Source organism: Camelus dromedarius, chromosome 16 (assembly GCF_036321535.1).
Source record: "Camelus dromedarius isolate mCamDro1 chromosome 16, mCamDro1.pat, whole genome shotgun sequence".
Classification (NCBI taxonomy): Eukaryota; Metazoa; Chordata; class Mammalia; order Artiodactyla; family Camelidae; genus Camelus; species Camelus dromedarius.
Genome location: NC_087451.1, coordinates 55,043,958 through 55,071,521, shown reverse-complemented (window position 1 = coordinate 55,071,521; position 27,564 = coordinate 55,043,958). Strand labels below are relative to the sequence as shown.

Below are 27,564 nucleotides of genomic sequence, written 5' to 3'. Positions count from 1 at the left end.
GGTGAGTTCTCCAGAAGGAAGTAGGTGCCAAGGCCCCCATCAGAGAGCAGGTACACCACCGTTTCCTTTCTCCCAGAATGATGGCTTCCAGAGTGGTCCTTCTCCCGCTGAAGGGCGGAGGGGCTCCCAGGAGGGTGATGGGCCAATGCCCCCAAGCAGACAGGCCACACACACACACACACACACACACACACACACAGCAGTGCCTCAGAGACAGAGAGATAACCAAGTCTGCAGGTAAAAATTATACTTTTATTTGAGTCACCAGGAGAAAGATTCACTTGTGGTCCAAGTCAAATGTTCAAAATCATAACAGGCCAGAAAGATTTGATCCCAAGCAAAGCCCACGAGGGAGGGGACCAAAACAGACCAAGAAAAGACAACCACCCCATAGAAAAACATGAACGGACGGCTTCACACACACGGATGAAATGTTCGGACAGAGGCAAATTTCACATGGTCATTTCTGTTTAAATACAGGTTTGTGGGGTGGTATTTTTTTCCAGCTATTAAAAAAAAAAAAGGCCCAAAAGTGCATATGTGAGGGGAAAAAGGCAGAAATTAAGCAATAAGTAGTTTTCCCTGGAGGGACATGAGGAAGAAAACCAGAAGCAATATTGAGAGAATTCACTTTTCTCCCCATTGGGCTCCTTGTACTTTATTATTGGTCCACTAAAGTTATATTCACATTCTGGCTTTGATGCATCTTCTTTCCTGGGATTAGACTGGCTAAAAACCCTCTGTGAACTGTAAGAAAAGACTGAGACTTGGCCCAGTCCTTGAGATTCTGTGCTCTTCTAGGGATAGATGGTTCTGGAAAGGAATAAGGACTCCTAGCAGCTCCTGGGTCCCTCAGCACCAGTGTGACAGTCCCTCCTCTCTCTGGGGGTGTGTAAGAAAAGTTCCCCTATTTTTAGGGTGGGAGGAGCAGAGGGCTGGCAGCAAGATTCCAGTGGCTGTTTTGCCTTGTTTTGGAAGGAAAATTAAGCTGAGTGAAAACAGGCTGCTGCTTGCTCCTCCAGGCCCCGCCTCTGGCCCTCTCACCACCCTCCCAACCGCAGGTTCTCCAACAGGATGTGTCTCTGACCTTTGGTCCCAGAATCCACATTGTGCTTTGAGGTCAAGAGGAAACAGAATGGACCAGTCTCTGCCCTAAGGCTCCCCAAATTGTTCCCTCTTTGCCTCCCTCATCCCCCTAATTGCTCAATATAAGACACTCCACCTGCCCTCACCTCGGCTGCAGCCAAGGAGGAAAAAGGATTGGTCAGGCAGGGGTTTCAACCCTCTGATTTGGGGTAAATATTCCCAAGTCAACTCACAAGCAGTGAGGACTTGATTATTTAATATGCCCATGGGCCCCTCCCTCTCCTGCAGGACACAAGGATGCAAAGATGTCAACTGTGGGGCCCGAGTGGACCCATGGTGAAGATGGGAGGGGGACACCCAGGAGGGTGACAAGCAAGCCCAGAGATGACTAAAGCCAGGCAAGGTCATCATACCCACCAACGAGCGAGAAGAGGGACTAGGAGATAGCACCATCTTTCCCTCTCTCATCCCGGCTCTGTGCTTCCAGTTTTGTAGCCCTGGGACCCTCTCCCTCTGCTTCAGCGAGGCTTTAGGTAAATGAGGGGGAGGCCTGGGGGCAGAGAACACAGTGTAAGGGACACAGGGTCCTCTGGTCCCCTACTCTGCAGCCCAGGACACAGAGATGGGGGAAGAGAGTATGCCTGGAGCCACAAACTTTTGCCCTAATCCCCTCCCCAGCAAGCTACAGGCCCCAACATCAGCCCCCAAATACGCAATCACCTCTCACTTCTGCCCTGCCCATTGGAAAGGGGGATGGTGGGCTTCCCCATTTGGGGCCACAAGCAAAAGGTGGGATTTTTCACTCCCAAGAAAACATAAGGAATTCTCTCCCCCAGGGCCACCCATCTCATTGTGGGTTTGAGGAAAACAGAGAAGGCAGTTCCGTGCACCCTCACATGGGCTGCACCCCACCCGCTTCTCTCGTGCTTACACTCACTCCAGCCTGTCACAGACACCTGCAGACATGCACTCCTCCCCCACCCCCATGAGGTCCTGGAGATACAGAGGGGCCTGTGGCTTCGCACAGTCCAGTCCACCTGGTGTCAGGCCGGAGTTGGGGGGTTGGGGGGCCATGGAAGGCCAGAGACATCTTCCCAGGAGGAGGGGGGAGGTGAGGCGGGTAACCAGATCTCAGGGGCTGGGCTGTGCAGGCTGGGAGGCCCAAGCCTTCCTCTTTTTTTAAGTATATGTGCTGCGAAACAAGCACCAAGCGTTCCTCATTCTACCTTTCAGAACCATGACTTCCAGCCGAGGAGGCAAGCCAGGGACCCTGGAGACTGGGGTGGGAGTGAGGGAAAAGGGCTGCAGAGAGAACACCTCGTTTTCCTCGTCCCCACAGCTGTCCCTGAAGAAAGGCGAGAACCGGACGCAAGCCGTGCTTCCTGGGGAGCTCCTGGCCCACACCAGGCCCGCGTGGGCGGGAGAGCAAAATCACAGTGTGACAAGGAACTGTGAGGGGAGGGGGTGAATGAATCCCCAAGCAGGAACTTTACCCTCTCCTGTTGCCCTTGAGAGGGGGAGAGGGTGGTGAGGGGAACCTTGGAGGGCCAGCAGCCCTGCACAATGGCAGCACCCTCTCCACACCCCCATCCCCGTTCCAGGAGCAAGGGCGGTGGGGTCCACTTCTGGGAATGTGTGGAGCCCCTCCCCTGGGAGTCCTGGGGCCCTGGAATGTCTGGGTGGGTGGACAGGAGGGACTGAGGGGGCAGAAAAGAGAGAAGGCAGAGGACTTAGAGCCGACTGGTCTCCCACCCAGACCAGCTCCATGGGCCTCGCCCCCTCCCCTCCCAAGAGCGGCCCACACCTGATCCATCCAGAGAGAAAATCACAAAGTTGGTCAATGGGAAAACCTGCCGGAGGAAGGAGCCATGAAAGTGGCAGAACAAGGCTTCAGTTGGCAAAAGAAGCTGGAAGAGGGGGAGAATAGACAAGCTGTCGCAGATTTTAAAAAACAGAGACACTGAAGGGTGGACAGGTCACGCCCAGGACAGATGCAATGCGGTGGAATGCACTGAAGATGGATGGGGCAGGGCGGTGCCCAGTGGGCTCAGATGGCCTCCACGTAGTTGGCGGGCAGCATCCCCGTGTCGCCGGTGCGCTCCACGGTCCCGTACATCCAGCCGTCATCGATCTGCTGCACATTGACGATGGTGTCCCCATCCTGGAAGGAGACCTCATCCTCGTCGGCGGCACTGTAGTCGTACACAGCACGGTACCGCTTCTGCAGGGGTGGGGGCACGGTCAGTCAGGGGGGACCCCAGGCAGAGTCCGGGTGAGCAATGGACCAGGACTGGGAGACGACCAAAGGCTGGACCCTGCCATAAATTTTCTCACCCCTGTGCCTCACTTTCTGAGAGCATCCCCTCTTTAACAATGTATCTACTAAGGGCCACACACAAGACAGGGACTGAGGTTACAATAGCCCTGTTCCGTGAGGTCTGATGGCCACCATGGCAGGTAGAGTTTAAAAATCTGACATGCCTGTATTAAGCATCAGTCATTTTTTTTTTTTTTTTTTTTTGAAGCTGTTGATGATCTGGTTCCCAAGTTCAGGACAAAGACCAATTCCTGGGAGAAAAACCTCCAGGTGACACAAGAGGTTAACTATCAGGCTCCACCTTCTTACCTCGGCCAAGGTCTCATGCTTCAGCTCCGGCTCTGGGAAATGTCCAGTAAAAGCACTTGAAATCCAACTGTGATCTTGGAGGTGGGCAAGATTCTAACATCCTCTGACCCTGACTGCCCTTGACATCGACTTGTCTTTGGGGGGCAGCTCAGCCTCTGTGGCCCCCCAGGCCAGGCCCTGGGATCTATGTGGGTCCATCAGAAACCTCCAGGATCTGCCCCCACAGCCCCACCCCACCACCAGGACCCCTGTTCAAACCTTCTGTTTCCAGCCTCTGGCCTGCCTCCTCCAACTGTTCATCCATTGTGATCTTAGGGGGAAGTTTCCAAAAAGCAAACCTGATGATGTTACTCCCTGGCTTTAAATCCTTCAGAGGCCCCCTATCCTCTTTAGCACAGAATTTCAAGCTCTCTTTTTTTTTTCAAGCAGCAGAAACCAGCTGCATCAGCCCCAAAGGCTATGGGATTAAGAAATAACACCCCTCTCTGAGTGACTGAAGGGATCTCTCACTTTTATCACCAACTCCTCTTGGGCCAAGTCACCAACATCTATGCCTGCATCTTGCAACAGCCGCTTAACTCATCTCACTGGTTTCACCCTCAACCCTCTCCTGCCACTTCTCAGCACAGAAGCCATCTTTTAAAAGCACAAGTCAAACCCCTTACTCAGCACAGCTTACCAGTCCCAAAGGCCTTCCTGTGGCCTATAAATCCCTGCATGATAGGATCTTAATCCCTACCCTCTTGCCCTCTAGTCACTTGAGCCTGCCTGCTGATCCTTGAACTTTCCTAGACTATTATTGCCTCAGGACCTTTGCACTTGCTGTTCTTGCATCACTTACTCTTTTCCTGAAAACTCTGCTGCTCTCTTCTCTCCTCACTCTGCTGTCATTTTCTACACAGCCTGTGCCACTCTCTGACCTTTGGTTATATATCTACTTATTTATTGCTTGTGTTTGTCTCTCTGACTGGAATGTAAGCTCCAAGAGGGCAGGAAGGTAGACTTTTATTCAGAGCCAAATCCTTCATGTTCAGGAGAGGCTTAGTGAGAATCTGAAAGACTGGCTGGTCTATCTGGAACCTTATCCTTCAGGTGACCTCTCGGGCCCACCTGAGACCCCAGATAGCACTGACAGTCCCTCGTTTGTGTGTCCAGAGCTTGAGGCTCTGGCAGGCCACTTATGTGAGGCTATTTTATTTCTCTGAGTCTTGTCCATCCTACATGAGCTACTCTGAAATCCAAGGTACCCAGCAGAGGAGCTGAGCTTGGCTCCACCTGTCAGCAGAGTAAAGCAGCAGGACTTACAGACCGAACTTCAACCCCACCTCCTAGTTTGCTAGTTCGTTTCATCACCAAAGTTGATGAGTGCCTGCTCTGTGCCTGGCTCAAGAGTAGGTGAACCAAAGGGACGCTGCCCTATCCACAGAGAGTGTCAAGTCTGGGGGCGAGGTGGGGGGGACAACACACACAGACAGAGATGACAAATCCAGAGAACTGTTTTCAGTTGGAAAACATGTTCTGACGGAAACCAGTGGGGTGGAGTGACAGAAATGCCAGAGGAGACCCACTTGACATGGGGTGGTTTGGGAGGCCCCTCAGAGGCAGGAGGAAGCTGAGATCTGAAGGACACGGAGGGTCATCCTCACGGAGAGTGGGGTCGCAGGGCCCAGTCTGGAAGGCCCCAAGCAGAAAAGTGCTTCGCATGCTCCCCATTCACTGAAGTAAGGAAACTTGGGCCGGGGGTGGGGAGATGTGACTCGCCCAAGGTATAGTTTCAGGCGGACCACAGGGCCCCAGTTCCAGCCCAGGGCTCTGCCCACTCACCACACTTCCCCTCTGCTCAAGAGGCTGAGACTTGGAAGGAGGGTATAGCTCAGTGGTAGAGCACATGCTTAGGATGCCCGAGGTTCTGGGTTCAGTTCCCCTGGACCTCCATTAAAAAACAAAACTTTTTTTTTTTAAAAGAGGCTGAGACCCCTGTCACCTGCACATGGAAACCAAGCTGGAGTCAAAGGTCAGAGGAAGCCAGGCCTCCTGTGTGGGTTTTCTAAAGAGAGTCCAAGAACTATGTCCTAGAGAAGGCCCACCCACCCCTGGCCTCCTCAGGCCGCCCGCCTGCCTCCCTGTCCCACCTCCACCAGGGCTGCTCACCCCGCCCCCGCCCGGGGCGCTGCGCTGTACGGAGACCGGGGCTGCAGGCTCCTTGTAGCCGCCGTAGGACTGGGCTGCCTGCTGCTGCTGGGGCTGCTGGTAAACTGGAAGACGGCAGGAGATGGACTCAGAAACTGTCTTGCCAAACCCAGCCCTTCCCAGAGCCCCTCCCTTCCTCCACGAAGCCCAATTCATGTATTTCCACCCCGCCACAAGCTTGTTCAGTTCCCACTTCCCCAAGGCTCCTGTCTCGGTGTGCACACCGGCTGGTGTTGGGAATTTGGCAGCAGAGGCTGAGTGTCCCCATCGCACCGGGAGCCCAGCTTAGGCCCTAACCCTGGTGCTCACACCCTCGGTGGGGATGGGACCCTCACACTCACCTGGGGTGCTGGTCGGGATGTGGTGAGGCTGCTGCTGCTCCTGGGGTCGCCGGTAGCTGCTGTCCTGGGGATCTCGGCGCTCGGGCTCCATGCCCTCACCCCCGCTGGGACCCATGCGGCTCTTCTCAAACTCCTCATGGTATTTTATCTGTAGGAGCAGAAAGCGCTGAGTGAAGGACCCAGAGCAAACCAACCAAAGCTCTCCTTCCGTTGCCACTCAAGATTCTGGGATGGGAGAGACTCCTGGAGGTCTCCATGCAGAGACAGCTGGGTTCTCATCGGGGGTCCACCAGTCATGTGCCCTTGGACGAGCACTTAACTTTTGCTAAGCCTCAGTTTCCACTTCTGTAAAATGAGACATCAGTGTCTCCCTCAGGGGTTGCTAGAGGATGCAATGGGATGATGGGTGTAAAAGGGCCATGTAAACTAAAGCACCAGACAAACGTAAGCAATCATTTTTATGTGCTTGTGGTTGGGGCTGGGGCTGCCCTGCTTCCCCCCTAATCCACAGCAGCACTAGCAGCTGATAAATTTCCCGCTGATAAAATAGCAGCAGTCAATTTCCTGTTTACTGAGCACCTACTACGTGCCAGGCACCATGCTAGGTGTCCTGCATCTCGGGCTCATTTTACCTTGGCAGTATGTACAAAGGGGTCCAGTACAGTCACCATTTAACAGACTAGAAGGAAACTAAGGCACTGACAAGCAGAGTGAGTTACTCAAGATCAAGGAGATTCTAGAGTCTGTGTTGAGGACCCCAGCCTATGGGGATAAGAAATGCCCTGAGGGTAAGTCCTTATCCGCAAGATGGGTTCCTTCTCTTCTCAGGTGCCAAAAATGAGCAAAAAGAGGTCTGGAGAAATCACATGTCCCACTGAGCACCTAGCAAGGGCTAGCTGAACTGAACACACCAGGACCCTGGAGATCCTCCAGAGCTATGTTCTTAAAATCTGGTTTCCAGACTAGATTCTAACAGGCCTGAGCTGCTTGTTAGAATGCAGGTTCCAGGGCCATCCAGAGACTCCACAAAATCAGAACTGGGGTTTAGGAATATGCACTTTTAAAAGCTAGCCAGCTGAGTCTGAAGCAGGCTCGAGTTTGAGAACCCTCTAGAGTAGAGGCTGGCAAATTCTGATGCATGGGCCCACAGCCCGTTTGCTCACGACCCATGAGCTAAGAATGGTTTCCACATTTTTTAATGTTTGGGGTGGGCAGAATTAAGAGGAATAAGACTGGTGACACATGAAATTCCTATGAAATTCAGATTTTGGTATCCAGAATAAAAGTTTACTGGTGCAGTCACACCATTCATTTACCTGTTTATTATCTCTGGCTGCTTTCATTCCATCACTGCAGAGCTGTGATGCAGAGTAGCTGCGACAGGGGCCCTGGGACCCCCAAAACCTAAAATATTTACTATCTGGCTCTTTACAGAAAAAGCTCGCTGACCCCTGCTTGCCCAAATACACTGACTGCATATTCCTGTGGGTAAAATCTGTTTTAGCACAATCCTCCCAAATTGCATCTATTTTATTAAGTACACACAAATGTCACTTTACAAATACGAAATGTCTACTGTAAAACTCACACACAAGAATATGAATAAAACAAAGTATGAGATGAAGAAGAACCAGAGCCAGGAGTTCTAGGGCTTTCTCTCTGCACTCTCAGTGGCACGTGGCCCACACCCCACCTTGGGGGTCTATTTAGCTTTTGGAGAGGAAACTGGTAAGGAGGAAGCAACCAAGGAGAGGCCTACGGACCACGGTTTGAATGTTCCAGGAGCACTGGGCTGGACGGAGGCTGGGGGAGGAATTGGGGCAGAGAATGACAATAGTTCCCCCTCACCCCTCAGAGGAGCCTCGGAAAGCAGGACACCAAGAGAAAACTGGTCCTGTCCCGAGCAGACCCGGGCCTGAATTCTCTCCAGGCCTCGGACCACGTGACTGGAAGTGGGTTCTCACTTCCTGTTCACCAGGATCCTGCCCTGTGCTTCTCCCAGTGGAAAATGGGGTCAGGGAGAGGGGACAGGGAAAGGAGCCAGGGCAAAGCCTGCCCTGTTTCCAGGAGCAGAGGAAGGAGTGACCCTGTGCCCAGAAACCCCAATCAAGCTGCCCCAGGCCAGGCAGCCCCCACTGGCCATCCCCTCCCACTTTTTCTGCTGTCTCCCCTCCCCTCCTTTGCATCCGCTTTTCAAGGAGGGCAAGAGCTAACACCTGGCCAGGGAGGGCTTATACAGGAGTTGTTGGGCTAAAGGTCTGCAAGTGTGGTCAACTGGGAACACCTGCAACGCTCTCTTCTCTGCTGTGGTTGGACGGTTTCCCACTGCAGCCTGGGTTGGAGGAACAGGCAGGGCCACAGCAAAGCCCAGGATGGGCCCCATCTGGAGGCAGAGTGTCTCACTTAGGGCCCCCTCCCCTCCCGCCCAAGCAGGGACTCACACCCACACGGTGAAATAAACTGAAGGGGAGGAGGCAGCCCCGGTCAGACTGCAACCCATCAGGTCCCCGAACTCCCACACAGAAGAGCACCCAGGGGTGAAGTTCAAAGACACAGGGCCAGTGTCCTGATCTCAGACTCCTAAGACAAGGGCAAAAAGTGAGTCTCCCCCAGCCCCACTCTCTGTGAGCCCCATCCACTGGCGAGGGGTGGGGTTGGGGACAAGGAGAGGCCTCTAGGCTCCCAAGGCAACTGGCCTTCCGACTTTTGTCCAGGGGTGGGAAAAGGTCAGCTTCCCGTGTTTACTTTCTGTTAATGAAAAGAGGCCTGACCCCAGGAGCTGCTGACCAGGGGAGGGCAAGCACACACATGGAGGCGGATGAGGCCTGCGCCAGGCCCTGAGGGAGCCAGGAGGTGGGCTGAGGGGCAGAGGGCTCTGATGCTGGGGCTCAGCTATACTGGCTGATAGCCCACTCCTCTGGGTGTGGCTCTGTCTGCACCGGTGAAGGGGTGACTCTGAGGAAGAAGACATGTCTGGGTTCCAGCTCCTTCCTGTGCCAAGGAGCCAAGTCTCCATCCTTCATCATGGGCGGTGGCATCCCTCCCAAACCTCGTCCCAGAAGCCACGAACCCTTCACTTGCTCATGTAAACCTGGAAGAGTCCCTTCCCCTCTGGGCCTCCGTTTCCTCATCTGCTCCCAGGTGGCCCTGAGGCTCCCAGCCACCTCTAGGAACCCAGTAAACTCCAGCGCTAAAAGCAAATACGGACATGTGTGTGTTTCTGCAAGTGGCTGATGGAATCCATCTTGCTCCTTGAAAAGCCACTATATGTGGGTAAAATTAGGGCCAGCTGACCCAGGAGGACAATGCAGTGGCAGCCTGAATGGAAAAGAACATTCCTCACCACTGATTCAGGTACCACCTGTTACTATTAATAGTAAGAACCTTGACATTCGCTCAGCTCTTCACACTGAGCTCATATAGGTCGTCTATACTAGCCCTCAGCCCTGACAATAACCACTCGAAAAAGTAAGTTGGATAGGTACACTTTAATTCCCATTTTACCAAAGTTAAATGAGGCTCTGAAGTTAAATGACCTTCATTATTCAGTAAGGGCTGAGGCTGGTGACACAAGGACAAAGCCATGGCTGGACAGGCCCTTTCCTGGGGCAGAGTGACCACATGCCCAAGTCTGCCCTGAGTCCTAGCTCATGTCTTCTGTTCTGGAAAAATATGAATAGCACCTCCTTTCCCTCTCAAAAGCGATGACAATCCTAAGGTCACCCTAACTTTGAGACAAGGCACAACAGGCACTGAACTCAGGAGAGGCAGCACAGAGGGGATCATGGACTAAGATGAGTGAGGCTGCAGCTCCCGTCTGCCTGCGCCCACCTGATAAAATTTCAGTCCTCTCCACTTCCTCTCCCTCCTCTGCTCAGCAAATGAGGAAATGGTGTTATTACTTGGCTCATCGACCTAATGGCTTGAGAAGAAAATAGGCACCTTAAAAGGCGTTAGTATATCCAGAAGGGAAAGAAACATTTTCTAGAGGCCAAGGCCCTGGCTGATCTCTCTTCTAAGCCCAGCAAAGTTCTAATCGTCTCAGTGCCCTGAAAAGGGGTCACCATAAGCTCAGAAAGGTCCACAGAGCCCCAGCCAAAAAACTGTCTTGGGCCCCATAGAAGGACGCCACACTCTGCCCAAGGTCCAAGGGCACGTGGGTGGAGGGGCCCAGGCCCAAGAACCCTCCCTACTCATCCAGGGCCCTGTCAGCCAAGACTCCAGGATGATAGGTTGAGGGTCCATTTCAAAACTAAAGAAAACACATTTTCTCTGATGTTCTGTTTTCTGAACTCCTGCTCTCCCAATTGTGGTGGAAAACAAAGGTATGACTCCACACTTGTTCCCCTGTGATTCCACATCACAGCCAAAAATGGAACATCAGGCTTTGAACGGAATAATCAACTCACCAGCCAGGGTCTGTTTTTTACAACAATGTTTCCGTTTGTTGAGGGCTGCTGTTGTGCCCTGACTTGCACTACTCACTTCTTTTTCTCAGCCAGCCCAAGAACAGGTTATCATTATCATCCCCATTTTACAGATGGGGACACCAAGGCTCAGGAGAGTAGGTAAGGGGTGGGAACGTGAGTCCCAACATCAGATTCTGGGTTCTCAACCACCATGTAATGCTGTGCTCCCTATTAGAGAATAATACTATTTTGTTTTTAAAACAGATACAAATCTATAATCAGAGAAATGCCAGTTAAAACCATGGGATACCACTGCACAGAATCAAAATGGCTAAAATAAACAGGTCTAAGGATGTAGAGCAATGGGAACTCTCATCACTGCTGGCGAGAGGGTAAATCAGTACAGCTGCTTGAAAAGTAGTTCAGCATCATCTGGTGAGGTTGAAGAAACACACACTCTAAGATCCAGCAATTCCACTCCACATTAACACTAGGAGATATGTATGAAGCTGTCCACAGCCATGGAAGCAATCGAGATGCCCGTCAACACCAGAATCAATAAAATATGGTATAAGCATTACATGGAATGCTATATGACAACAAAAAAGAATAAACTACAGCTGCATGCAAACATGTAGATAAATCTTTAAACCCAATGTTATATGTAAAAATAAATTTAAAAAAATTTTCTTCTGTAGAGCACAGAGAACTATAGTCAACATCTTGTAATAACCTTTAATGAAAAAGAATATGGAAATGAATATATGTATATATATGCATGGCTGGGACATTATGCTGTACACCAGAAATTGACACATTGTAACTGACTATACTTCAATTAAAAAAAAAAGTTTCCCAAAGGAGTCATGATACAAAAGAATAGATACTGTATGTTCAAAATCAGGAAAAACTATAGTGTTCAGAAATGCATAGTTACATATTATTAAAATTATAAAGAAAGAAATAGCACACACTTTCAAATATTAAACTACAGAGTTGTCTAACAAGCCCAACTCCGTGCCATCTGACTCTGGGGGTGGAATTTTCTCTGACTTTACTATTTACTACTAAGGAGTTCCAGACTAAAGGACTGACGCTAACTTAAGAAATATAAGCTGCTAATTATTTCTGACTGAAAGAAATGCAAAGGATTTCTGCCTGTAGCAAGGGTATCTTGAAAGTTTATGGTTTTATGGTCCTGTAGGACATTAACTAGTTCTGAGGCTAAGGGCAGCACACTAAGCAGTTCTGTAGCTAATTGTATCTAGTTCTTTCCTTCACAGACTAAGCATCACCTCTGCCTATCACATTCTCCAGCTGGTTCCTCATAATTAAGTTAATTATAGGATAGATGCTCATGACATTGAGTTATGTTTTTTTTTTTAACACTTTGAAAACTACTTTGCCAGGGGTGCAGTCATGCTGTTTCTTGATTTGCATGGTGAATACACACACAGGTGTTTACTGCAGGCTACTGGCAGAAAATGGAAAAGTTAAAAGACTTAAAACTGTATACAAAAAAAAAAAAAATCAATATATAAGTAGATACGTAGGTAAATGAAAGCTTCCCTAGTTGAAGGCAGTGGCTCCCATAAAGGGACCTTAGCAATTAGAGGCTTCCATCCATTACCGCCAACAGACCTCAATCCAAAGGTCAGGATAAATGTAGGCTCACAGCACATGGCCCTGGCCTCTCACCCCTTCAGATGCCTTTCACAAAGACACAATTACTCACCACAGATGTCTAACTTACTAGCACCTTGCCCCCAAATTTTCCACACATTCTCAATGGCAGATAGCAGCCCAACTTTTCAGCCAAACTATTCAGTTCTTAGCTACAAAGTAGCAAGCAGACAAGTCTGCCTTTAAATGAATAATAATTGACAACACGTCATACCCTATTCTTGACATTTTCCTCACAATCTCACAATCGCCTTTTAAGGTAGGAACCAGGGTCCTCGTTTTTACAGATGAGGAAACAGAGGCTCAGGGGGCCCTGCCCAGTCATTCTATGACAGAAGCTGGGACTCCCACTCTCACTTTCTCTTCCCACCTCACCATCTCACCTCTCAGCTGGACTGACGACAGACGGCACACATCCAAAACCTTTAAGTACCACCTGGGGAGACCAGACATTTGTTTTGAAAATGCTGTGGCTGGTAAATGCTCCAGCACATTCTCCAGGGAGGCATCTTCATAGCTCTTTGGGGGGGGGGGGGGGGAGCGTGGTAGTTAGGTTGTTTGTTTAACGGACCTACTGGAGACTGGACCCAGGACCTCGTGCATGCTAAGCACCCAGTCCACCACTGAGCTATACCCTCTCTGCCAAATTTGCATAGCTCTTTGCAAAATGACTTGACCTCTGGAAACAGCTAAAAGTCATTTGGTGCTAATCTGCAAAGTGAAAATGGAAAAGTTAAATACAGGAACACTATTTTGGATACAAAACAAAAGGCGTGGCTCTTAACGCCATCTTCCCCAGAACTCTTCTGGAGGAGGGACCAGTTAACAGTGGCTCCAAGCGGGGTTTAAAGTTCCCTGGGGGATCTGGGATGCAGCTAGGCCTGGCATCCTTGAGGAAGCCTTTTTAGACTTTGGGTGATGGTTCTCAAACTTCAGGTAACTCAGGGTATGTATTTAAAATGGTGGTTCCTGAGGGGGAAAAAAAATTCTTTTGTATTTCTTTAATTTTGTAATTTTTAAATTTTATTTCTTCAATTTTTAAAATGAGATGATAGGGGTTCACTAACTTACTGCGGTCATCATTTCATGACGTATGTAAAGCATTGTGCTGGACACCTTCAACTTACAAGTGCCATGTCAATTATATCTCAGTGAAACAGAGAGAAAAGCAACAGAAACAACTTTAGAAATAAAGTGCTGCTTCCTGGGCACCACTCTCAGAGATGCTGATTCAGGCAACCTGAGGAGGAGGCCTGTGAACCTACATTTTCTTTTTTTTTTTAATTTTTATTTATTATATGTATTTTTAATGGAGGTACTGGGGGTTGAACCTGGGATCTTGCGCATGCTAAGCACGCGCTCTACCACTGAGCTATGCCCACCCCACCCCACAGTTTCAATCAACCTTTTTGAGTGATTCTAATACAGCTGTTTGGAGGCCCACAGTTGACAGGCTCTAACTGCATTCACTAAAACCAAGAGTCTTCCAGCTCTGCGGTCACAACTCACAGGTCCCAGCTAACGCTGCAAAAGCAGAAGCAGGTCAGGCTCAAGTCACCTCCCCCACCTCAGAGCAGAGGACAATCAGCTAATTGCAGCCCTGTGGTTACTGATAAGATCGTTATCGCCTCAGGTGTGGATATCTTGGCCAGAGTGAGTTCTGCTACCAAGGCTCCTGAGACATTAACACCTCCAATAACTAGCTGAGGGGAGCGGGGCAGGGAGACATGCAGGTACAACAGGCCGGGCGTGGAGTATTCTGGAAGCCTTCCAGAAAGGGAGGTAGGGATGACTGGGCTTGCTGTCTCTCCTCTTCTAAAATCGACAGGCTGGAAATAATGAGTGAATGTGCTGGGGGGTTGAGTTGGAGGCAGGGAGCGCGTGTCCACGACAGATAGTCTTTCTGAAGCCACAGAAGCTGAAAACTCAAGATTCCAGCTTTGTGAGCCATCCAAGCCTCCCTGCCCTGTTACCCAAGGCTTCCCCTTCTTCCCACTTTCTGTGTGGAGGGCTGAGACCCACACCTCCTGCTTTAGCCTTTGGAGGTCTCAGGGATGCTCTCTGGTATGAGGCCAGGCCCTGGTTTATAAAGAAGCAACTGAGACAGGATTACAGCCCTCGTAGGCATCCTAGCCCTAGGGAAGCACTCCGTTTCCTCAAGCCATGAATTTTAAGCTGCAGGTCAACAACTTAGTTGCAAAACCCATTCAGTTAAGTCTGCAACCAGCATCTTCAACAAACTAAAATAGAACAGACAATATCCGCATGCCCTTTAAGTAGTAAGCCCCCTTTCCGGAAAGTTTTGATTCTGTTTCTCTCTAAAGAAATCAGCATGCCTATTCGGTGGGTCACAGAATGTATTTCAGACTGTAGGTTGCTGTCAAAGTTTCAAAGCCAGAGTCTTGGGCGTGGCTGGGGTCCTGGCTTCTGACAGCCTCCCTAAGCAAGGCCCAGCCAACTTCTAGAATGAGTGCCGCACGCCGAGGAGGTCCGGGGGAGGGCTGGGGAGGGATGTGGAGCCCAGGGGGTAGTTGCTGGCTGGACCACCTATAACCGAGGCCCCTGCAGCCTCTATCCCCAGTTCCTCGGCCCAGAGTGCCACTGGGCAACTTGCCAGCCCCTTCCTGTTCTAGACAGCTTGCCCAGGTCTTCCTTTGTAGGACCTTGTGCAGCATGGGTCTGTGGCCCATGCTCTGTGCTTGTGGCTCACAATAGCGCACCACCCCTACATTGCCCAAACACCCCTCGGCAGCCTTCCCACAAGCCCAGAGCCATACAAACTGCAGGTCTTTGGTTCCACCAAACAGGAAACTGAGGCCTGTTTCCCAGCCACAGGTGCCATGCGGCCCTGCTGCCCACTTAACCACACACAGCCCTACCACAGCCAGACACAGCTGTCCGCTCCAGGCCCAGGAGGGCCAGGCCAGGGGGTGCAGAGCCAGCGGGGCAAAACTGGCTGGGGTTTTTACACAGGAAGGAAGAGCAAGCTGAGGAGGGGGAGGAGGCGGAAATGACTGCAATGTCAGCACCCAGAGGCAGACAAGGGGGAGGCCGGCCCCTCCCCACCTCTGCCACCCAGCTCTGACCTTTGAGCTCAGACAAAACAGCCTGTCTAGACCCCAACACCCACCATAGCCAGGAATAAAAATTAAAAAGCTCCAGAGAGAGTTGGGGGAGTCAGGGATGATTTAGCACATAGGCCCCTCACTGCACATCCCCTCAAAGTACAGTCCTTTCAAGGCAGAAATACTATGTGGGCAGAGGGTATCAAAAGGGGAATCTGGGGGCGCACAGAGAAAAGGTAACTGGGAATCCCAAACCCTTCCCTTCCTTCTGCTGCAGGAGCCACCATAGCCAGGCCCGCCCAGGACAGCAGGGGCAGCAGAGAACTGGCCTCATTCGTGTCTGCCAGACGGGCAGGGAGAGGGCGAGAAGGGAGGGCAGGGGTCAGGGTGGTACCACGGGAAGCAGGGCGCTTACATTACTGATCTGGTCCTGGGTCTTCTTGATTCTCTGGAGTTCGGGTGTGTCTGCCACCACGCTGAAGCCTTTGCCCTTGTTCTTCTCAAACTCTTCCTTGTAGCGCACCTGGAGGACCGAGGGGTGGAGAGGGATTGGAGTCGAGGCAGAAGGAGCACAGAGGGCCCCAGGCTGCAGCCACCTGAGGCAGCAGCCAGCCAAGAGAACAATCCTGACCAGAAATCCTCTTGCAGTGACATCCACCTCACCCCCCAACTCATAGCAGAAGCCTTGGCTAGAAAGTGTTAGACTAATGATAATAATTCATTAATGTGTATTCAATGTATCCTGAGTGCCAAGTCCTTTACATGAACTATCTCACTTAAGTCTTAACTATTAGCTCCATTTTACAGACAAGGAAACTGAGCCACAGAGAGGCAAAGACCCAGGCCCAAGGTCACACAGCTACATGTCCAGAGGCAGCAGGATGAAACCCTCATCTGCCTGACTCCTGACCCTTTACCACTGGCCCGTCCTGCCTGAAGGCTAGAGGAAGAAGGTTCTTTGCAGAGTTCCAAAGACTGCCCCAGCCCTCACCCTTGCCAGGATGTGGCCCTACCCGCCGAGAGTCCGGGGGAGTTTCTGAGTGACTAGCTGAGTGAGGGCTGTGTCAAGGGACAAAGTTGGTGCCCAGAAAGGAGGGCGGTAAGACAGCCACTCTGAAGACTCAATCAATGAGCCTTTGACAGGCCCCAGCGGCTTCCCAGAGCCTGCCAGGCTGGCTTCTGAGGTCAGCACCACAGGAGGGGATGAAATTAGTGGGGGACAGACAGCACTTCAGAATGCATTTCCAAGCTCTGGGATAGACCCCTACCACTCTACCGCTGCCCCACCCCCCACCTCGCCCCGCTTCTTCTGAGAATTCCATGGAAACCTGAGTACTAGAGGGACTCAAGTCAGACAGCAGAAAGGACTTCCTGAGCAGTAAAGGAACTAAAATATGAAAACTATCTTGTCCTCCCCTGGGGGTTCTGTAGAACAGTATGGAGGCTGGAAATGCCCATGGGACAGAGAACTGTTCTTGGCTTTCAGAGTTTTCACTGTCTACCTCGGTAGCCAGCTGTTTCAAGCCCTGACAGCTGCCTGGATTCCCTCCACGGGGGCTACACTGTCCTGGAGGAAGGTCAGCCCAGGACATGAGGCCCAGGACCTTGGGAATTTCCAGGCAGCTCCCAGGCATAGAATCATCTGGCCACAGGGCTGAGCTGCACTGTGACCCAATAGGCAATGCATACCTGTGGGTTCCCCTGCACATCCCCCAGGGGCCCTTTTTTGTCAGCTGGACCCCCAGCTCACCTATCCATGGGGTTCTTGTTCCTAAAAAGTTCTGGAACCTCCTTTTTTCTTATCCAGACTAAAAACAACGATTTGGATGTGCTAGTTCCTATCAGACAGAAAGTTAACACAGAGGGTACAGGTACCGACACACCCCCAGGGCCCAGAACTGCCCAGCATCAGCTTTTCCAGGAAGGCCTGGGCCAGCAGAGCAACTCTTAGTGTTGGGGGTGAGGGGGTGGGGAGAACCCTCTGGGAAGGGGGCATCAGGGAAGGGAAGGCACTTAGAGTTAAAAAAAATGTAGCTCCAGATGCAGAAGCCCGAGGCCTTGGTTTCCTCACCTGTAAAAGGGTTGTCATGGGAATCAGTTAAAATATGGGGAGGGGGCTTCCTATCACCAAACATGGGCAAAGAGCCAGCTGGAATTGATATGAACCCAGGGTCAGTCTCCCACCGGCTAAGTGACCTTGGACAACTGACGTAACCTCAGACCTCAGTTTCCACATCTAAAAAGTGCGGATCATGATACACCCATTCTTATCAACGGTACAGATTACAGACAGTGGCTCTAAGCAGCAAACACATGGCACGGCTCAATGCATACTGATAAGGGTAAGTGTGGAAATGCTTCGTCAACATTAAAGTGCTGAACAAACGCCAGTCCCTCACTCCTTCCTCCACTTCCTGGCCTCTCGAGGGTCAGGCCCCTAGTACAGGGGAATAATTGCCATGGCGACACTACAATGACATCAGCTGGTTCCCAGGCTTAGGAACTGCCTCTCCCTCCCTGCTTGGGAAGGATAATTCACTTCACTCCTGGCACAGGCGGCCCAGAGAGGGTGGGGCTGGGAGGAGTGGGGGCCAAGAAAGGATGGAGGCCTGGGCTCAGCACTACTTTGCTGTGTGTTCCTGGGCAAGTCAGTCCCCCTCTCTGGGTCCCCTGACAGGGGCTGGCCAGCTGATCTCTAAAATCCCTCCCAGCTCTGGAGTTTGTGACCATTTTTAAGCACCTGCAGGTCCTGACTAAGGAGAATCAAGGTGAAGATTCTCCGAGAGGCTGTTTGGAGCTGGAGTGGGTTGCAGAGTTAAAAGGTGGGGAACCAGGAGTGTGAGGAGGTTTCTGCCTGGAGCCCATTAGGGCTACATCACCAGGACCAACGGGGTTCTCTGAGGAGGGACATTACCTGCCCAAGGTTACTCAACCTGCTTTGTAGGTAGGGTTGGCATTTAGCACTACTGCTTGATGACTGTTGCCTGGGAGCTGCCAGAGCCTCCCATTCTGGAAACTCCCCAGGCAGGGCCAGGATGATGCCTGAGGCTCCACAGGCCTGAACAACCACCGCCCACAAAACTCTACCTTTTCTACACAGATTTATTAATTATTCTCCCAGGATCTATCTTGTTCATCACTCACGCCAGCAAACAGTAGGTACAAGTAAGTGTTTGTTGGGTGAATGATGAATAAACTGAATGTAGACACAGAATCTGCAAACAGGCTGTATAATTTGGAAAATAACTGCCTTGCTGACCCAACATAATAGGAAACATCATGACTTTAAAAAAAAATTATTGAAAAAAAATGATACCAACAATTTCCACTTCTTATGTGCCTACTATGTACTGGACCCACGTACTCTGTTACCCACCCCCTTCTAACAAAAAAGAAATCAGTTTTAAAATTAGGCACACACAAGTGGGAGGAGAGCTAATGAAAAAGATCAGTTCTGGAAGCAATCATCAAAAGGTCTAGTATTTCTCAGCTTTATTACACCCGAGTTCCATTTCTTCTTGTTTCTGGGAGAAGAGTAACAGTGAACATTTATTGAGTGTTGACTGTATGTCAGGAACTGTTCTAAATGCCTAATATATACTAACATCCTCACAAAAACCTTTGGACAGGGGTTCTCCGCACTTTATAAATGAAGGCACTAAGGCTCAGAGAGGTTAAATAACTTGCCCAAGGTCACATAGCTAGTGATGGCAGATCCAGGATTTGACCTTCAGCTGGCCCAGGTAAGAGTGACAAGGTATGCTGCCTGCCTTGTTGGTCACAAGATTCAAGATAAGAGTGGGAACCCTGCCGAAAGCAGGGCAGGGTATGGGGCTCTGCTACACTCTCCTGTCTCCTGTGGCATTTCGAATGCACGGCACCATGGAGGCATGATGATGAGGGAAAAATGAGAGACCTTTTCCTCGCACTTCTGCCAGGGCCGCACACACCCCCAGGTCAGTCCTACCCAAGCTGCTGCCTCTACTCAGCCCCAGGGCTGGGGGTGGGAGAGCTGCCCCGCAGGGGAGGGGTGGGGTCAGGGGTGGCTCAGCCCCAGCCACCGGCACCCTGCCTCAGGCAGGCCTGGGCAGGACCACCCAGAGGGTCATTTCTGGTCAGCTTTGTGGTTACCGCCCCCACAGGGAAGGCTCCAGGTGTCTCAGACACCCAAAGTACCACTTTGGGAACCAATCTAGAGACAGGAAAACAAACAAAGTTGAAATAGCACAGGCAACTTCCCAGAGACTGAGAAGAGACACACCAGTTCAGGCCCAGGAAAGAGCCTGGAAAGAGACCAGCTGACACCCGGGTGGGGTGGGGCAGGGTAGGCAGAGGAGGCTCCCACTTCCCTTCTCGCCAGCCACAGGCCTTGCCAGCCAGCCCTGGGGCCCACAGGAACCAGAACATCACCACCCCTAGCCAGGCCCACTCAGCCCTTCCAAGCCTCAGAGCATTGGGCCCAGCACCCCCCAACCTCTAGGCTACTGGGCTTGCTGTCCCTACTTATCAGGCAGGGAAAAAAAGCTCTGAGAGGCAAGGGGCCAGACTCAGAGAATGTAGCTGGGGGGAAAGGGGAGACAGAACCCGGCTTATAAAGAGAGCAGGAGTCCAAGTCTCTACCCTCTGCCTATCCCAGCCTCCAGCCCCAGCCTCCAGGAGCCCAACTGCAGAGGATGAGAGCTGTGGCCTCAATGCAGAGCCCTAACTCACACCCCTCCCAGCAGTTCCCTCCCTACCCCAGAGCCTGGCTCCAAGCCTCTCAAAGCATGGCTGGGGGACTGAAATCTCTCACCAGAATCACCAGGGCAGCCAAAATGCAGATTCCAGGGCCCTGCGCAGAACTGCCAACCACAAGCCCCTTGGGTGGGGCCTAGGATTCTGCATTCTACAACCTGAACCCCACCCCTACCTCCGTAACTGGTGCATATTGTGGGTGAAAGCACCAGGCTGAGAGCCACAGCAGGCTGCAGAAGAGCTAAGAGCAAAGGGCTTCACTTCTGCCTCCTGTCATGGGGCTCTGGCAAAGGGCATTGCCTCTCTATCCAGTGTCCCCTTCTGCACCATGGGGACAAGAGTCCCTCCTTCATCAGGTGGTTGTGAGGATTAAATGAGGTCTGGCCTGACTCCCCACCACCCCGCCCCCGAGGACCTACTTAAGAGTGACAGCCATTCTCAGGATTCTACCCCGACCCCACCGCCCCAACACACACTAGAGAGACAGGAACCCAGGACCCAGGAGGTGAGCAGCGGGCCAGGGCCCAGGGGGACCAGGGGCACAGGTGGGGCGGAGGGGCCTTCAGACCCTGGCAGGGGTGCTTCCTCCTACAGACCCAGACCCCGCCCCTCAGGGATCAGGTTCCAGGGGCCAAAAGAGCTGCAGCCCAGCTTTTGTAGGAACAACAAAGGCTGAGGGAATTAGCAGGGTTTGAATTTCTCCTGAGAGTAGGGGTGTGTGTGTGTGTGCGTGTGTCCACCTTGCCTCTGCCTGAGTGTATGCACACACTCCCACACTCCTCTCAAGCTGTGTGGTAAGTACAGTTACCCCACGATGCTCTGGTCTGCCTGCCCCTTGAAGCCCCCTCCACCTCTGGCCCCAGTGGGCTCCCTACAGGATGGGGAGGCCAGGGCGGCATCAGGGCCTGGTGAGAGTCTGGCCAGAATCTTCCCTGTGCAGACCAGGCCCCGGCCCCAGAACTGTCTCAAAACTTCCTGCCAGCTAGGCCACCAGTCCTCCTCAGTTGGCAGGGGTCTGGTACCCACGCGGGCTCCCCGAGTGACTGTGGCTTTCATACCACAGCGGGGTGGGGTCTGGGCTGGCAGATGGGAGCTGCTGCTTCCCCAGCTCACTCCCCATCACCATGGGACACATGGGAGAGGTCAAGGTCACTGTACTCAGGAATGAAAAATACAGCAGATCCTGAAACCTCACTCCGGGTGTGTGTCAACAGGCAAAGTAGGGTGCCTCTAGCACCTTGGTTCCCTCGTCTGACCACTGGAATCAGGTCAAGGATAAATGAGACGAAATAACTAAAAAGTAACTGAAGTGCTTGCTAAGCTACAAAAGTTCTCACCAGCGTAAGGAAGTCTGGTGTTTATTGTTACGCTACAGATAGTTCTCCTGAGGGAGCTGGGTGGAAAACTGGAAAGAACACAAGTCTCAGAGTTAGACAAACCGGCACTCAGCCATCAGCATTTATTTCCTCTTCCGTAAAGTGAGACCGATCCTGCCCAGGGCTGCACAGAGCTGCCGGGAGGACTGGAGGCGCCAGGGCATTGAGCACTCCATATGTCAGCTATTACTATGATGATTACCTCTGCTGCTACCTGTGTGATCTTAGCAAGTCCCTTACCATCCCTGAGCCTCAGTTTCCTCATCCATACAGTGGGAAAATCAGCACCTTCCTCACAGGGTTGCTGGGAGGATTAAGTGAGAGAATACATGGAAAGCCCTAGATGACCCAGGGCTGCTCCTCCCTCATGTGACCCCCTGGGAGACAGGGACCCAGAGAAGTCACAACAAGATCAGGCAGCAGACGCCCACTCTGGAGGGATCAGGAGAGATCCCCCTCTGAGGCCCAGGTGTATCCTCCAAGACGTTTTCCCGGCCCTGGGCACCCTGGCTACCTAGTTAAGTTCCCCAAGGAGTCTTTGCTAAACCCCTACCTACCCCGCCACCAACAGTCCAGGCCAGGCTTGTCCCAGAAGCCCTCTCAGAGCCCCAGGCAGGATCAGTCGTTCTAGTCTAAAAACTCCAGACCTTTTGCTTACCCCCCAGTGTCCCCAGAGTTCTCCCTGGGGCAGGAATCCTGTCTCCTCCCCTGCGGCAGTGGTGTGCACTGCTCCCCACCTGGCAGGCGCTCAGGAAAATCAGGCCCAAGGAGACACAGGCAGGACAAGACCCCCGGAGCCAGGCCCTCTTCTCAGCCTGCCCTCGGAGTAGAGGGTAGACCATATAAACTCGGACTAGCTTGAGCCTGGAGAGGCGAGTGCCCTCCTTTAAGGGTGGGTGTGAGTAGAGAGGAGGGAGAGGAGACCAGCTTCCTGGAGGAGGTGGGCTTTAGGGGCCCTATTTTAGGTAGGAAGCGGGGCAGGGGGGTGATGGTGGAATACCTGCCTACCTCACCCATACCTCTGATGAAGTCAGGAAATCTGAAGTCACACGGGGTGGGAGCTGGGTTGGGGAGACTAGGCAGGTGCTAGGATTTCAGCACCTTGACCTTGCTGAGTAACCAGAGGGAAGGAGCCCTTGCCAAATCCAGGGGTTACCAAATCCAGGGTACCCCTCCCACACAGGCCAGGCCCCAGTGCCAGCCCTGCCCCCTCACCTGACTCTGGAGCTCACTCTGTTGCTTGAGGCGGAGGTTTTCCGGGGTGTCAGCCACCATGGTGAAAGACTGCTTGGGGTAGTGTCTGCAGCACAGAAAAAAAGAGTAGGGGGTCACTGTGGGTGAAAGGGTGGGAACCCCTGGGCTTTTTATCCTCTTATCCTTGGATGGTCTCTGCCCCAGCATTAGGACCAGAGTGCCCACCGCCTATAGACAAGGGGAAGCAAGCGTTTCTCAGACTCAGCCTGGACTAAACTGGGAAGACACATCAGGCCTGAGTGGCGGGCTAGCCACCAGGAACTCCAAAGGGAGGCCAGGAGGACACTCTCTAAGGGGGTCAGATCACTCTTGTTTGGGGATAATCCATGTCTACTGCACAGGGTCAAGGAGGTCAGGTACCCAGGAGGGCCTAGCCAGACTGGGGAGAAGATGCCCACGGGGTCAGGACAAAGCTTTCAGCTGATACCAGAGATGGAGACCAACATTCAGTATCTTGTAATATCCTATAATGGGAAAAAAATCTGAAAAAAATATATGTGTAACTGAATCATTTTGCTGGCTACCTGAAACTAACACAACATTATAAATCAACTACACTTCAAATTAAAAAAAAGAGAGACCAATCAAGCAGAGGAAGGGCAGGAGGAATACAGAGACAGAAGTCAAGAGGAAAGTGACATGCATATCCAGGGAGGCTTCCTGGAAAAGGCAGTGAGAGAAAAAAATGCACACATCCAGAGTGGTGTTTCAAAGGGCTAACATGGTCCAGCTTAACTGGAAGGTAGGTGGGAGGTCAGCTTGAGGCCAGAAAAGAGGTCACCTACGGGTGACAGATAACAATACTGTAACCACTGTCGCCGTTTGCCCTGGGTGCCCATGCCTTAGTTCATCAAATTCTCACAACCGCCCTATTGTTCCCCTTTGACAGATGGGAGAACAGCGGCTTGGAAAGGTTAAAAAATGTGGCCAAGGCACAGGGCCAATAAAGGGTAACATCCAGATTTGTACCCAAACAATCTCCCAGGACCCAGCACCCTGCATCAAACCTTCCAGTCTCAGACACAGGACAGACCATAGTCTGTCCCCCAAAAAGAGGGCTGGCTTGGCGGTAGCAGGAGCCAGGGCAACTGTCAGAGCCAAGCCTGCGGGGACCTCCAGGACCATCCGGTCCAACCCCCTCATTTCCCAGAGGAGGAAGCGGTGTGCTGGCGCCAGGCACTTAGCACTTAGCTGACTTCATAATTATTTATTGCATCGGTTTATTGTTTTCTCTCTCCGTTTCTCTATGAGGTGAGGGGGTTCTTGGTCTCTTGCTCATTGATTGATCCTAAGCTCCCAAAATAGTACCTGGTGTTTAATTCAATAAATTTGTTGAATGAGAGGGAAGGGTATAGCTCAGTGGTAGAGTGCATGCTTAGCATGTGCGAGGTCCGGGTTCAATCTCCAGTACCTCCACCACAAAAAAAAATTTTGTTGAATAAACAAATGTCCTACTAGTTGGGCCAGGACTAGAACTCGGGTCTCCTACATCCCACTGGGTCAACACAAAGTCTCCCAGCAAACCAGCTAAAGGAGAGTCAGCCCTGAGGCACTGTGGTTTGTGTGTAGGTGATGGTACAAAAAATGGCCGGGGGCCCACATGGGCCCCAACAATTTCAGGGACTGGTGGGTGGCTTCTCTGGGCAGCGGCCAAGGTCTGGCCATTTTTAGCGCTGGGTGACCACACCTCACCACAGCTGTGACTGCTGGCAGATGCCTGACTCACAGGCTGTCCCCAGGTAAGAGACAGATTGCCTACTTCCAGCCACCCTCCCCCCTCTGTGTGCTTCACCAAGCCTGGCATGTTTTCCAGCTGCCTGCCCTGCCCTGAGCCAGAACTGTCAATAATCCCACAAAACTTCCCGCTGTCAAGGGTAGGACTTGAGGTCTGGAAAAGTCAACCAAGGGGGATGTGACTATAAAGAGCACAGTGCAGGACGCTGGCTCTGCCACTATCTCACAGGGTGACTCTGGCAAATCTTTTTACCCTCTGGGCTGGTGCCACTATCTTGGAACTAGAATCACAGCAAGGGGATTCCAGCTGTGCTCCAAGCCTCCACTGCCCCAACTGCGTCCTACCTCCCAGAGCAGCCAGGCCCACGGCTCCCCGAGCAGAGGAGGGGGAAGAGCAGAGACGCAAAAGCAAACACAGGTGCCTGCAGCTGGCAATAGAAATGGCCCATGGATGAATGTGGGGCCTAGGCTGTGGGTCCAGTCCCCAGGCTTGGTCCAGCTCCACCCACTGCTGAGGAGCTGCATTCAAAAGTCCTGAGCAGTTCCAGGGAAACGGAGGACCAACCGGGAGTCTGTTCCTGGAGACTAGAAAGAGAACAGCAGGAGGGATCTAAGTAAGATCTCTAGCAGAACTGGCTGGCCCTGAGGTCCTAGGAGGCAGGGCTTGGGGGGTGACTCTCACCAAATCAGAGACATTATGAAGGCAACAAGGGTTGGGGGGTAGGGGAGTGTGGTGAGCATCTGTAAATAGAGATTCATGTGGCACAAAAGGGAGGTTAGGTCCTGAAGCAGAGCGACAGAGGAGACCTTCAGGGAAGCTCTGGCCCAGAACCTGAAGGGTCAGTTCTGAGAAGATTGCACTGGTTAGCATTTGGTGGGGAAGTGTGCCTGCCAGGCTCAGCAAACACATGCACACGGGAGCCAGCCTGCACACGCAGGGTTTCCTATTTGCCTGAACGTACAGGGTTAAAACGGAGTGCCAGCTCCAGCAGCCCAAGGTCAGCCAGACATGCGCACCTGACGCGCCCCCACACCACAATTCCAAGGCTCCCGCACACTCAGTGTGATTCCTCACACACGAATATATACACAGGTCTTCTACAGCGACGCATGTCTCCCAGACACCGCGGCCAGCAGGTCCACATTCACACAGCTCCTACACTCCACCAGGAGGGTCTCAGGAGGGTCTCAGGAGCACGCCCAACGGGCAGCGGGTGCCTCTGGATGGGGTTGGCAGGTATTTCATCCTCTCTTTGGAGCCATCATGACCCCCAGATCTCAGCCCCCCACCGCCAGAACACTAATTCCATCAGAAGGGAAAGGGGGCCCAGCCTAGATGTTGACTCAGCTTAATCTGGTGGGAGGAGGAGGGGGATTTTAAGCCTGTATCAGATTAAAACAGATTAAAGAGGGGCTCCAGAGCCTCCAGTCTCTTACCTCTGCCCCCTAAACCCCGACCCCAGGCCAGAGGAAGGCAGGCAGACATGAGCACCAGCTATATTCCTCCTGCTGGGTCAACCCTGTCCCCTCCCCACTGCCCCCAGCCCTGGCAAGACAACTCTGCCTTTCCCTTCCCCTGCTCACTGCGCTTTGGGTTCCCATGGCAACCTCATCCTCAGCTCCAGGCAGGAGAGCAGCAGGGCGAGAGCGGGCAGACAGAGACTGTGGGGGTGGGGGAAGAGACAGACAGCACGGGTGTCCTCAACTGCAGAGGAGCCCATGAGGGCAAAACCAGAAGACTGTGTCTGCAGGATCCTTGTAGACAATTTCGGGGAGGAAGACGGGTGCCCCAGGTTTGCTTATAGAAGGCAGGACACAAGAAGACCGGTGCTGTGTCCCTCTCCCACCAACATGACTGCCTTCCAAGAGGGCTCCAGGATTTGACCTCCTTCCAGAAACAACTGCTGGGAATTCTACCTTTCCCCCTCTTCTCTATCCTCAGGTTGAAGCTCCCCCACCCATTACCCTCAGATCCCAGTCAAGATGAATGGATGCCTGTGTATCCCAATGTAGGCGCTAAGACAGAAGAGGGGGACCCTCTGTCCCAGCCAGCCCCACCAACAGACTGGGCCATGGTGAAGGAACGAGGGGCCAGGGTGGGGAGAACTGGGCGTCCCAGCTCTGGCCTGAAGCTGGGTCCAGAGCACAGCTGTTCTTTGTCCCTTCTGTGGGCCAGTCTGCACCCGGCCCCTTGTTAGTCATTCCAAGCGGTGGGCCCTCTGCGGATGCCCCTCCCCGCCCTCCACAGCAGCATCAGCTGCTCTGAGGAAGAGACAGGCATGGAGAGCCCACGAGGACAGGAAGCCTGGGGGGGCAGGGGACGGGAACCAGCATCCATTAGGGCAAGCACAGGGACGGACAGGGCCATCAGGCAGCTGTCTGCAGTAGCCTAGGCTTCTAGGAGAACTTAGAGGCACACAAAGCAACTTCTTGATATATTGTATCCTGCGCACATTCTCTCTTGAAACCTGCCGCAAGGCTGTGGGCTAGAAAAGGCAGGCAATGTCACTGTGCCCGTTTTACAGATAAAGAAACTGAGGCTGAGTGTCAAGGACAGAGAGACCTGACCCAATGCACTCTCCCCCACACCACAAATGCCCGTAAGGGCAGGCTGACATCCCTCTCTCAAGTGGACCCCAGCTCACTCCCTACTCAAGACAAAGATTTGCTTGCTTGGGTGTATGGAGAACAAAGTACTTCCCCTTTCAAACACAACCGGTTTCCAAGCTTGGCTATTATGAGAGACTCCTCTGGGGTCTGTCAGCCACTCCCAGTCAGCAGCCGCCTACTCCTTAAAACATGTCTAAAGCAGGATCTCAAGAGTCCAGACAATGACCAATGGGGGTGCAGGAGAAGGGGTGCCTCTGCCCCTCAGGATTATCCCTGAGGACCTCTGCATCACCTTCCTGCTTGGAGGGACGATGAGGACAGGAAGGATGCTGAGAAGCTGCAAGGCTCCTGCTGGGGCTTCCTGGTGACAGGGACAGCTTGCAGGGCAAAGCCCCACTCCCAGCCCTACCACTTGCTGCATTTCAGAAGCAGAACAAGAACAGACCAGATATCCAG

The 27,564-nt window shown here is 52.3% G+C and overlaps 1 protein-coding gene across 1 annotated transcript in view; it reads right to left on the bottom strand.

The window, feature by feature from the left end:
- Positions 1-232: 232 nt before the first annotated feature.
- LASP1 (LIM and SH3 protein 1) overlaps positions 233-27,564 on the bottom strand; it is a 39,184-nt gene continuing 11,852 nt past the window's right edge. The window contains exons 3-7 of the mRNA XM_010991842.3: positions 22,726-22,810; positions 15,816-15,923; positions 6,244-6,391; positions 5,864-5,967; positions 233-3,307 (exon numbers count right to left, since the gene is read on the bottom strand). Coding sequence (XP_010990144.1) covers positions 3,134-3,307; positions 5,864-5,967; positions 6,244-6,391; positions 15,816-15,923; positions 22,726-22,810 — 619 coding nt within the window. The 3' untranslated portion in view covers positions 233-3,133. The remainder of the gene's footprint in view (positions 3,308-5,863; positions 5,968-6,243; positions 6,392-15,815; positions 15,924-22,725; positions 22,811-27,564) is intronic.